The sequence below is a fragment of the Ambystoma mexicanum genome, chromosome 2q, assembly GCF_040938575.1.
Source record: "Ambystoma mexicanum isolate Mex_15411 chromosome 2q, UKY_AmexF1_1, whole genome shotgun sequence".
In the NCBI taxonomy this organism is placed as follows: domain Eukaryota; kingdom Metazoa; phylum Chordata; class Amphibia; order Caudata; family Ambystomatidae; genus Ambystoma; species Ambystoma mexicanum.
Genome location: NC_090924.1, coordinates 702,677,978 through 702,690,339, shown reverse-complemented (window position 1 = coordinate 702,690,339; position 12,362 = coordinate 702,677,978). Strand labels below are relative to the sequence as shown.

At 45.8% G+C, this 12,362-nt stretch overlaps 1 protein-coding gene across 7 annotated transcripts in view; it reads left to right on the top strand.

Annotated features, from left to right (window-relative positions):
* KMT2C (lysine methyltransferase 2C) overlaps nt 1–12,362 on the top strand; it is a 2,745,351-nt gene that overhangs the window by 1,676,775 nt on the left and 1,056,214 nt on the right. For all 7 annotated transcript variants that reach the window (XM_069647923.1, XM_069647922.1, XM_069647921.1 and 4 more), the window contains one exon: nt 11,185–11,513. In XM_069647923.1, coding sequence (XP_069504024.1) covers nt 11,185–11,513 — 329 coding nt within the window. The remainder of the gene's footprint in view (nt 1–11,184; nt 11,514–12,362) is intronic.

Here is a 12,362-nt window from a genome sequence, read left to right as displayed (position 1 = left end):
GAGTCCGGATCTGCTCCTTGAGCCGGAAATTCAATCCCTGCTGGAGAAAGGCGCCATAGAACTGATGCCTGTAGTGGAGAGGAACAAGGGATGGTATTCCCCTTATTTTTTGATTTCCAAGAAAGACGGGGGATTGAAACCCATCATGGACTTGCGCGGTTTGAACAAACTCCTCAGGAAGGACAAGCTCAAGATGGTTACTCTCTCTCAAGTCCTCCAGGCCCTTCAACTTCAGGACTGGTTGGTGTCTCTTGACCTCAAGGACGCTTATTTTCATGTGCCGATTCATCCAAAGTACAAGAAGTACCTGAGGTTCGCGGTTGGTGACTCGCACTTTCAGTTTCGGGTCCTGCCGTTCGGATTGACCTCCGCCCGAGGCTCTTCACCAAGCTCATGGTAGTGGTGGCAGCGCACCTCAGGAAAGGGGGGATTCACGTCTACCCCTACCTGGACGATTGGTTGATCAGGGTGCGCTCTCCCAAGCTAGTCCTGGAGCATCTGTCAGTCACCTGCCACTCCCTTCACAGGCTGGGCTTCTCCCTCAATTTAAAGAAGTCCCATTCGACACCAACACAGCGGCTCCAGTACATCGGAGCAGTGCTCGACACGTCCCTGGGGCAGCGTTTTCCTCCCCAGGTGAGGGCTCATCACATTCAGCAGATGGTACACAAGTTTCAGCTTGCCCGGAGTCTCCCAGCATTCGAGTTCTTGAGATTGCTCGGCCTCATGGCATCCTGCATTCTTCTGGTGCCAGAGGCCAGGTTGCGGGTGAGATCTTTGCAATGGGCACTCAAGCTCCAGTGGTCTCAGTCCTCCAGGAGGATGTCGGACCCTGTTCAGGTGCCGTCCTCAGTCGCCCAGGACCTTCTGTGGTGGGCTGTCGAAGGCAATCTGATGAAGGGGGCACCGTTTTGGCTCTCCTGGCCGGAGGACGTGGTACCCGGACCTTCTCGACTTGTCCATCTGCCCTCCACGTCATCTTCCCTACCGAGACGTTCTGCTCTCACGGGAGGGGGGTCAGGTTCCCCATCCAGAGGTCAGATCCCTCAACGTCCACGCTTGGTTTCTGAAAGGTTGAGGTATAAGGATTGGGACCTCCCTGAAGACGTGATGGAGGTGTTGCTCTCGGCCAGATGGCCAGCAACAAAGTCCCTGTACCGTTGCCGTTGGCTCAAGTTCTGCGACTGTTGTAGGGTTAAGAATGTGGATCCTTTTGCATGTGACATTCCCATGGTTCTGTCTTTTTTGCTTTCTTTGGCCCACAGGGGCTTGCAAGTGGGTAACGTTAAAGGTTACCTGGCGGCGCTGTCCATATTTAAGCGCTTGTCTGAAGAATGTTCCTATTTTGAAATTCCTTTAATTTCTCAATTTCTGAAAGGGCTCACTAATGTGTTCCCTCCATCACCTTTCCAGGTGCCCGGTTGGGATTTGAACCTTGTTCTCAAGTTTCTGATGGGTGCTCCGTTTGAGCCTTTGCATTCATACCTTTTGAGACTGTTAACTCTTAAAACTGTATTTTAGGTTGCGGTCACTTCCGCTCGTAGAGTGAGTGAGTTACAGGCACTTTCAGTTAAGCCACCCTTCACTGTGTTTCGTAAGGCCAGGGTTGTCCTTAGAGTTCGTCCTTCCATTCTTCCGAAGGTGGTGTCGGAATTTCATTTAGGCCAGAAGGTTGTTCTTCCGGCGTTTAATCCTCCTCCACATCCTGGTAAGGAAGAGGAGAGGCTCCATAGGCTTGATCCTAGGAGAGCGTTAAGCTTTTATATTTCACGCACGTCCCGGGTCAGAGTGGACTATTCATTGGTTACACTGGAAAGCATTTGGGACAAGCTGTGACGAAACAGACTTTGTCTCGCTGGATTATTTTGGCTATCTGAGTGTTACCGCTTGGCGGGTAAGGACCCCACCGGTCGGCTTACGGGCCCATTCTACCAGGGGTATGGCTGCCTCTACTGCCCTACAGAGGGGTGTTCCTATTCGTAACATCTGTGATGCAGCCACCTGGGCTTCGTACGTCACTACTCCCTCGATTCCATCCGTGGGCAGGATCTGGCCTTTGGCAAGGCGGTCCTTTACTCCACAATTTGATTGGGCATTCTAATTTCTGTTTTCCAAATTCTTTTCCTACCTCCTTGCATTGGTACTGCTTTGGGAGTCTGTCATAGATATGGAATATGTCGGAGGACCCAATCCCCTCGAAGAACAAATTACTCTTACCTGGGAACGTTCTTCCGATGGGATGGTCCGATGTATTCCATATCGCTCCCTCCCTGCCTTCCCTGCTACAGAATTTCTTATGCGATTGCAGCTTACGTTGCCGCATGGCTTTGTGTGTCAGACTGGCAGAAGACGGGTGCCACACGTTCTGGGGAAAAAACTACAACTGAGGCTACGGGCGTCGTGCGTCCTACTTATAACATCCAGTGACGTCGGCCGTCGGAGGAGGTCCTCGAGGGCAGCATATCGACGCAGACGCCGAAGATTTTCCCGAAGCAGCACAGCTGTGGTGATTATATGTCATAGATATGGAATACGTCGTCGGACTATCCCATCGAAAGAATGTTACCAGGTAAGAGAATAACTTGTTCATCTCTCAAATAAGATGATATTGATAAACTTAGATGTTGTGGTCAAATTAACCATGTGATATGATCAACAAAAACTATTTGCATTTTTTAAAATTCAGATTACTTGACTATTCCAGTTATGAATAATTAGAAGTTTAGCACATTATGGAATAATAACTTATCACATGTGATCATTATAGAATTTAATATTGATACGTTTTAATTTTATTCTGTAGATAAAATTTTAAAGTAGATTACGCCCCTGATGAAGAGAAGTACTCTTACTTTTTGTAAGAACATTAGGCCATCTAATGTTAGAAATGTAAACCATGTTTGAAAAGAGAATTTGGCCCTGGTCTAATTGACTAGAGATCTACTCAGTTGGGCTCATCTATTGAGCTATTGAAAGTGTGCAGGGGACGGGAGTTCCCTAACTTGGAACTTTTTCTGTTTAAGGTTTCTGCAAAGCCCATGGCGGTGTCATACCCATAGTGGCGCTTTTTCTCTGTTGGTTCTGGACCCAAAGAGCGCCATTAGGCCACATTTTTGGCTCAAGCAAATCTATCTGTGCTTCCTCAGTTCATTAAAGAGCATGTTGCCAAGCTAGTCACTGCTCTGCAGAAGAGCAGAACATGTTGGTGTCTGGCTCCATCTGAGCCTTTTGCCACAAAAGGAGAAAAGCTCCAGTCCCACTACCAACAGGCCAAAGGAATCCCAGCCCAGTAAGGTATCTGGCAGAAAGAATAATTAGTAGTACAAGAGGAAAATACAGTAGGTTTCTCTCAGTCCTACTCTTTCTAAATGCCACTCCCCTTCATTATACAAGAAACTGCAGTGTGACTTATGGAAATCTGCCTCAGACTCCACAGAATCACCACCTGCATTAGTGCTGGCGCTGTTCACCACTAGCTCCTCTACTCTGAAGCAGTGGAAGGAATCCAGCAAAAGATGCTTATACATCCTAGCCAAGGCGCCAGCAGCTTCAGTGCTGCTGGTGGAGGAAAGCGTTCTGCTTTGACCTGCCATTGAACACATACAAGCTCAGTCCAGGGCTTGGAAATGGTTAATGTCCAGGCTCTGCAGTGCTTAAATGCTGTTCTGCACTGCTTCTGCTCGAGTAGCCTGAAAGTTAGTGGTTCTTTCCTACCTCCAAGGGGGAATGAATGACTACATTTGGTGAGATATTTGAAGCTGTGAAACTTGTCCATTTCTGCCATTTCTGTTAGAGGGAGGGCTTGAAGCCTTTCAGAAGTTGATCTTTGAGCACATAGGTGGGTCTTGTCAACATGCCATCTAACCCATCACGGGCTGGCGCCTTGGACACCTAGCCCAACCTGTATTTTATGCAATCTGCTCCCTATAGGTCTGCCCAGATCAGTGTGCAAACACTGTAGAATGCTTTGCATTACGACATGACTTAAATACTGAAACCATGGCCCCCTCCCAATTAGACAGTCCTTCCATTTAACACTGACATTTCGCACCAAGTCCTCTAGTGTTAATGAAACCACCTGCAGCTGTGCGTGGGGATTTGGCCAAGAAGCCTTGCACTTTTAGACCTTGTTTGTTCACCACTCCCTATTCTTGAAATGCCAATAGATTTCTTCCTCATTTGGATCCCCAATATATGTATCATAGCATAACCCATCTTCAGACATTTTTCTATCACCAGGGGGCGCAGGGCAGCTCTGCATCAGCTGCTCCCCTATGCGCCGTACATGGTGTCAGAGTTACTATATATAGTTGCACTGCACACTTTGTATGCTTTGGGAACACAGTACTTGGGTTTGATTATTTAAAAAGGCGACTGCTTCCCATCTTGCTGGATGCCTTGAGTAGACAGACCTCAGCCTTCCATGTTAGGGAACTTTTACCAGGAATGTCTGGAGATTTCTCCCACTGGGGAACTCCTCTTTTGGATCTCTTCACTTCCAGAGTGAATAGAAAGGGAGTGGTTTTCTGCTCCAGGGTATTTCTTAATCCGGGAGCTCTTGGGGGTGGAAGGGACGCATCGAAGTCCACTGGACATTACATTTTCTTAATGTGTTCCCGCCAATTCCGTTCATTCCGCTGGCTCTCAGGAGATTTCAGTTATGGGAGCAACTATTTTACATCACCATAGCATTCTCGTACGTGCAGGCAAACCAATTGATCATTCAAGCTGTCCCCGAAAGAACAACACCCTGGCCCTGTCGGGGGTGGGGGGGTGGCGGTGGTGCTCTCCCTAGGTGGCCTGTGGTGCGCCGCCTATCTAATAGGGATAGTGGGAGAGGATCTGTCCGTCTTCGCCACTTTTCACATTCATTGGATTGTGCTTTCAAATAAAAACCCAAAAGTGTGCCAAAGAGAAGGCGAGACTAGATAAGATCACGTCTCTTCTGTGTCTGTTGGAACACTGATGGGATTTTTTGATTTTATTCACCCTCCGGCCCGAAGGCTTCAGACGATAACAAATGGTACTCTTGGGTATTAAAATGTCCCTCTGTGTAGGGATAACCTTAAAGTAATTCTCACAACCAGTGAATGTATCTGATTGCTAGCGTGTCCCAGACCTATTCTGTGGACATCGTGATAATTGTGAGACAAGCTCACGATCTATATTGTTGACCGGTTTCAATGGCAACTTGTGGATAATGTCATCTTCGTCAGGACCGATTACTTCTGGATGTATGGTGTTACTCTAAGAAATATCTGCATGTGCAAATACGTTGGTCACCTCCGTCCCCTATAAGGAGACAGAATGGGAAAGCAATGGGTTACTCCCAAATGCTGTACTATAATACCTTAGACGTTGTCGTCATAGTATGTGCCGTACTTGTTTGACATACAAGTATATGCTTGTTTCTTTTCAACAAGATCGTAAGGTGCCTTCAGCATTACAGAGGCCTGTACTTCAGAGCAGGAAATGGGGAGGGGAGTTTTGTGAGAGGGAGGGGGGGGGGGACAAATAAGGTTGTGAAGGGGAGGGGATGAGGCATCCAGCTTCCAGTTGTGTGCGCATGCACTAAGGATTTCAACATTGGTGTACTTGTGCTCCCTCGGGGTATCAGTGAATGAAAATCCAGTATAATAATTTTTATAAGCACCTACCTAGTCAGCCGCTGGTTGCTGCCTGAAGGCTGGTGTGTACTGGCGGTTGAGCCTGCACGTATGTTTTGTGCTGAATGTATGATTTGTGCATTGCGTGTATTAATAAGTGCTTCTTATAGTCTTAAATGGCAGAATGAATCTGACATGTATGCCTTGTAGCTGGCCATATTGTTCATCTCATTCTAGATTCGCAATGGGGGCCGCTGTTGTAATAGAGCCAGCGCATGCTAACGACTCCCCCCCCCCCCCCCGCCTACCTGTGTGAAAAACCACGTTGCCTCACTAGCGTCTCACCTTGTTTCTAGCGAAGGACGGCTGTACACCGTGCAGCAAGAACAAATTAGTTCTGCATAAGTCATCGGGGGCGTGAACCTCCTGTCTACCCCATTATTTGATCACGCGGCTACAGCTGGTGTATCAGAGCCGTGTATCTCAACATCTTGCCTAAGGCTGTGGCGCTGCCAAATGAGTTGATTGCAGCTTACTCGCAGGATGGCTCGCAAAAAGGCTGCAAATAGGCTACTTATTCGGCCCCACAGTTTTTTTATATTCTAGGTCGAGTGTATAAAGTGGCATTACAGATTTGCACAATGGCTTTGTACAGCGGGGTAAATGCAAAGAAGGATGAAAGCAAAGTTATATCACTTTCCTTCCAAAAAAGTCCTTACAACCTGGCTATTTGCCGCATTAACCTGAAACCCCTCCCTTAACCTTCCAATTCCCAATCCGAACATGGTAACACTCAGCACAAGGCTGCCCCGGACGCGTTCTCGACGGTCCCAACCTCAGCACCTGGCGACACTGGTAGCTATTGCGGCGGCCCAGACCACACGCAATATCATACACCAATTATGACCCTGGTTTCCCACAAGCACCACTAGCTGAAACCCAACCCTTCATATATGAAATGTCACATGATTGATAAGTCACTGCGCCTAACATGTACGAGAAAACAGACAATTCCGTCCCAAAGTGGTTGTGATAGAATCATGATAGATTGGGATGCAGTGCAGGGAATTATCATGGGAGGAATTGAGCCACGGCCATGTCTCGCGCCATAATGCCAGATTGGGGGGTGGAGAGGGCTCTCGTGCATTACTTAAGGAGGGCAATCAAGAACTAGCTACGGAATCGCACTGGAAGGATTTGAGGGATGGGCTGGTATTGTGCATTTATGAAACTATAGTATGGGCTGCCCAGTGTTAGGCATAATTGCATGCAGTACCCTCTGGGACCACCACACACAATTAGGACTACAGGTGTTAGCAAGACCAGCTTTTGGTATAAGTCTGTACCATACAGTTTGTTGGTAGCGGGCTGAGCAGTCAGGCTTATCTCAAGAGTGAATGTGATCAGTACAAGTAGTTTCACAGAGGACTTTCAATCACAGTGGTTGAAGTAGACACTTATATTCAAGGTTTCTTGGTAAAACACTTATTCATTTATTACACAATAATTTGTAAAACATTTCACTAGAAGACCACTTAAAATTATATACCAATACACTACAATACAAATGTTTTGGGCTCCCCTGAAAAAGGAGCCAAATGGCAGTTCAGTTACTTAGCAGTGAGCAAAAAGGACAAAAGTAAGTAGAATAGATTACATATACTTTCTAGGCAGTGCAAATAGTTTCAGTTCACCAGAATAGGTCAATTCAAGTCAATAGGCCAGGCCAAATTCAATGGGCTACTGTTCTGGATAGGAGAAAGCAGTTCTGGAATCAAACAGTAAAGTCTTTGCAAACGTTCTCATAAGTAGTTTAAATGAAAAAGAATCATTTGTGGTGTCACAAGCTGATTAGGCCTGCGAGTTGGGAAAGTTTCACAAACTTTCACCGCAAGAGTGGCGTTCTCTCAATCGGGTTGGCACAGTACCTTTGTATGAAGAAAACAAATGTTGCTGAAGTCGTGGTTCCTGGCAGTTTCTGCAGATCTCGCTGTTCCTGGGCTTCAGTCGTAGGGACAAGAGGGAGGACGTTGGTCACTTCAGTTCCACTAGCTGTAGATTCAAGAACACAAACTGGTGTCCCTCTCCCTGGTTAAACCTAACCAGCCTTGAGAATGGTATCCAGGTGTCTTAGGAGTTGATTGGTCCCACCAACTCAAAGGTAGAAGCTGTCCTTGAAGGAGCTTCTCTGTCGAATGTACTTTGGCAATTCGGACTTGCACCAGGGCTTCACCGGGCAAAACAACGATCCAGTGTTGCAGCTGCTGTCCTCTTCCAGCTCGTCTTCGGTTCTTTTGTTCCAGTGGTCGACTCTGCCTTCCAGCCCACAAGACTCGCCTTTTAAACAGTTCTCTCCCTTTCATTCCAGCCTAGCTGTCACTCACCCAGCAGGGGGGTTGTCTTTGCCGTACAGTCAGCCAGCCAATCACGCCAGAGTGCATCTTAGTCTCCTAGGAGACTAAGCGCAGGGAGTTGTGGGCACCTCCCTCACTTCCTGCCCACCCCAGACACTCAGACGCCAAGGGCGGACTTCAGTCCTGAAGCCCACCAAAGAGACACGAACAAAGGGACCAAACCTGGTTTGGCGTGCAGAGACAAACACTAGAAGGACCTTTCCAAAAATAAATGGCGGAAAAAGAAGACCGGGACCCGTTTAAACAAATGGGGCTTAAGGTGCCATCTTGAAAAACATGACTCACGTGATTTTTAGCTACCGGTGTTAGTGGTCGGAAAAATCATGATAGTTTGTTGTAAAACCACTGCCACCAGCCTTTTCAATAGGAAAGGGTAGCATTTGACTGCTACATGAGTGTTTAGACACAGGGGATACTATGTAACCACTCCAGCACTCCATTGTAAAATGGTGCTGGGTCTAGGAATTTGGAAAAGGCTAGTAAAGTCAATTTCACTTTACATTCTGTGGGGAACAGTAGTTTATCCCAGAGAATGTACTTAAACATTTGGGAAGTCTAAAAGACATCCCTGTGTCACTGCAGTCATGGTGCTGTGTAACACACATGAAAAGATAAGGCCTATGGCGTTTATCTAAAACTCCATGATTAAAGAACACAAGTGTAAAACACACATCAAAACACATGAGTGGGAAAAAAGGCTTACACTCTGTCCGGGTAAATAATCAAGCCCTCAAAATCCAGCAAAGTTGCTGAGGGTCTCTAAGGTGAAGGGAATTAGCACATTTATGAGAATTCTCCCTAACACCCATGGTAAAGGTAACAACTGAAAAGGTTCAGTAAGCGCACAATATCTGGGTAGACTCGCCACGCTATCCACCTAGAAGTACACCCCGTGCTCCTCTTGTTGCAAATAGTTGGAGCAAAGACTGTGAACTAACTGTTTTATCGCAGCTGCATGAATCTACTGAAGAAGCCAATACCTGATTGGGCGCACGAACAACAAATCACCACAGAATCTGCTAGGTATGTAAAACGCACCACTCCGGTGGACGCTGGCCACAGGCATGGCTACCCGCACATGTCGGAATACAGCGAGGATTATGACAAAATTCAGTCATGCTTTTCACATTCTCCTCTTAGTTACGCCAGACTACGCCTCGACACCTAAGGTTGCAGTGTTATTTTTACTTCTAATATTAGTTTACAAACAAAGCTCGAAGATGGCCTCTATTTTTGCAGGCTTCGCGCTCTTGCTCACAAGAGTGCCCAGAAAAGACAATCACTCAGTCTGATTTGAGCGAAGGTGCTCTGTAACCTTTTGAAGTTACAAACTTTAGAGATGAGCGAGTACAGGCATGACATTTGGGAGCATTTTTCCTCCTCTGAACCACCGACCTGCAGAGACAAGATGGCACTGCTGGTGGTCAGACTTCTCCTGAGCACAAAGAGAACTGGCGCTTGCCAAAGAAGGGTGGATACGGTGCTCAAGCTCTGCAGAGTGTGACGGATGGGATCAGTGGGGTACCTGGACATTTCTGCAGCCAGTGGGCATGTATTTGAAAGTATGATTTGTCATCCCAGCATGGCCTTATTTGTTTATTCTGGAACCAATGTTTCTGTTTTAATGGAGCAGATCTGGTTACTAACCCTTGCCGGTTTTTGCCCTCAATTCAGAGAAGCAATTTGAAGGTACCTCAATATTTCAAGTGTGAAGAGTCGTATTGTCTGTGATAAAAAAAACATTTTGTAGTGTTTGACATCGTCTCTCCTCATCACACTGTTTATGGTGCAAAAAAATGAGATTGGGATTACTATCTTTTCGTCTGGTAGATGCAAGAACACGGCTGACTAGCTTTCCCCTGTGCAGCCTCAGTAAGAGCTGGAGCTTACCAGAGTTGAGAAAAGGCTCCTGAGGACCATCAAAAACTTAAGCACAGATTGGCCCACCAACACAGAAGCTACCCAACAGGCCATTAATGCTGTAAGGGTCCCTTGGTTAGAACAATCCCTATTTCTTACTGACACTAAATACAATAGTTTCACAGGTCAGCTGATGCAATGCAAGATTTGTAAGCAATTCCTGCAGCGCACAGCGCGTGGTGTTGAGACTGAATGTAAAGTGGAGCAGTTGGAAAACTACAGAAGAGGCATTCCTATTTGTGTCATTGGTACATGTCCTACAGCTACCAATTGCAACTGATTTGATTTAATGGAGACACTGGGAGATGGCTTCTGCCCAATGGTAGTAATGACATTCAAACTTCCAATGAGTTGCCCAAAACCAGGGATAGGGTGAGCAATGAGCAATACAGTCACATTGTCTGGGTTATGAGTAAGAGAAAAAAGGTAACTTTTGGAGGATAGTAGTACGTCTTTTCCCGGAGATGAGCCCTGAAACGCTTTCGCAGATAATGGAAATGCTGGATTTAAAGATACTTAAAGAAATGAGGTACTAGTGAGAGTTCATTACCCTGCAAGACTCAACTGATGCTGCTACGGTGTTTCTAGAAGACGATGGAGAACCACCTTCACCTTTTCCAGTATTTTTTTTAATGTAGATTTTGTTGTAGGCAGGGGATGCATCCGGGTGGACAGTTTTGTTCTTGATGTACTCCAGATTTTGCACCTGTAGCATAGGCTAGAGAGTTGTTGTTTTTTTCTGTTTGAGTCAACCTATTTTTCACAAGTTTTACTCTGCTTTCCTCCTCCATTATCCTCTGGATGGCTTATGGTGTTAGTGATTGAGAGGGCCTGAATTTTGATTTATTAACTGAAGTAAATGGCTGTAAATTAGTTGATGCACTTCATTGTGATCTGTGACTGATAGATGGTTACTTTGGTGTGCAATCAGTTCTGTTGCTAATAAACAGATTAAAAATGTAGTGTCAATAAAAGTATGGAACGAGAAGCTTCCCTACGGGGATACTGTTCAGGACTTGCAGGTGGCGTTGCCAGTTGATTACAACAATAAAATATTGTTCTAATGCTGTTCTTTTTTGTGTAGAGAGAACTTAAAGAAATTAAGCATGTTGCGTTTTGAAATATGACAGTTGAATTTTGTTTTCAGTTACTTATTTTAATCTGGAAAGGAACCATAATGCATTTCCACTGCCCATCAATTTTTAGGAATTAAGATGATCAATTGCTGTTGTTTATTTTTCCAGCGCCAGATGTTGCGTGAACGTCTCTTGATACAACAACAAAACAAGAACGCTGGACGCCAAGACAAGGGAATGCAGGATGCAGCCACCTCTCCCCCGGCAGGTCCTGCTTCGAACTGGCAGCAAGATGATCTAAATCATCAGAATGAACTTTTCAGCAGACCCCCACCACCTTACCCTGGTATAATTCGGACTGCTATGCCACAATCAAGTGAAAGATTCCCTATGCATAGCAAAGACCATCGTGGACCATTTCCTGGTAATAGTCAATTTGGCAGACCACCGTTTACAGGAGACATTTCTGCTATGGGAATGAGGCCTCATGCTCAAAGGTATGCCAAAAATTGAAATGTTGATCTGATATTCTATTGACCTGATATTTAAATTTGAGACCATTGTCATTGATTAGTTTATTGTGCAGAAATTGGCTGTATCTTCTTGAGGTGGACAACAGTGATCAGTTTATAATTGCTCTATAGTTGTGTGCAAGTCGCTGAAGAGACACCTAACTTTTATAAACGACTGTGACCTCTAGTAAGTTTAGCAGCCGTTTACTATGCTTTTGTGTACTGCACCTAATCACCAGTGGAGTTTCAAAGCTCAGATCATTGTCCAGGTCATATTGTGGCCCCACCTCTAGTAGCCAGATTCTGGTTCGCTGTAACGCAGAACAAGAGCAAGAGTGAAGTAATGGGAGGAATGGAAAGCAGGGAAAGAGGCTGTAAATACAGGGAGGGAGTCGGTGGGTGGAAATAGTTTCTACTAGTGTGGGTGCATGTTATTCTCCAGCATTGGATCTTTTTTGAAGATTCACATGCTGTTTGGATATTCCCTGTCGTCAGGCTGGGAATCCTCATTAACATTCAAGCAGTTTCCATTTAAATTTGAAAAACTGCAGTCACTTAAGTGTTCTCTTAGTCGTTTTGGGTCATTTTATCCTTTGGCCAACAGGAAGGGTCTCCCTTCGCTCTACCCCTACAGCCCGTCATCTGATTCGTACTGAACGTTCAAGTGTTGGGAGTCCTCTTCAAGTTATCTGCTTTCATTCGAGATTAACTACACACTGTATAACTTTACATGTTTCTTTTAATAATGCCAGACAGCTCAGATAAGTACTTTCTCTTCTGGGGTTTCAGGAAATCCTACGTCTATTGGATGCTGTCCTACTGGCAGACCTGTAC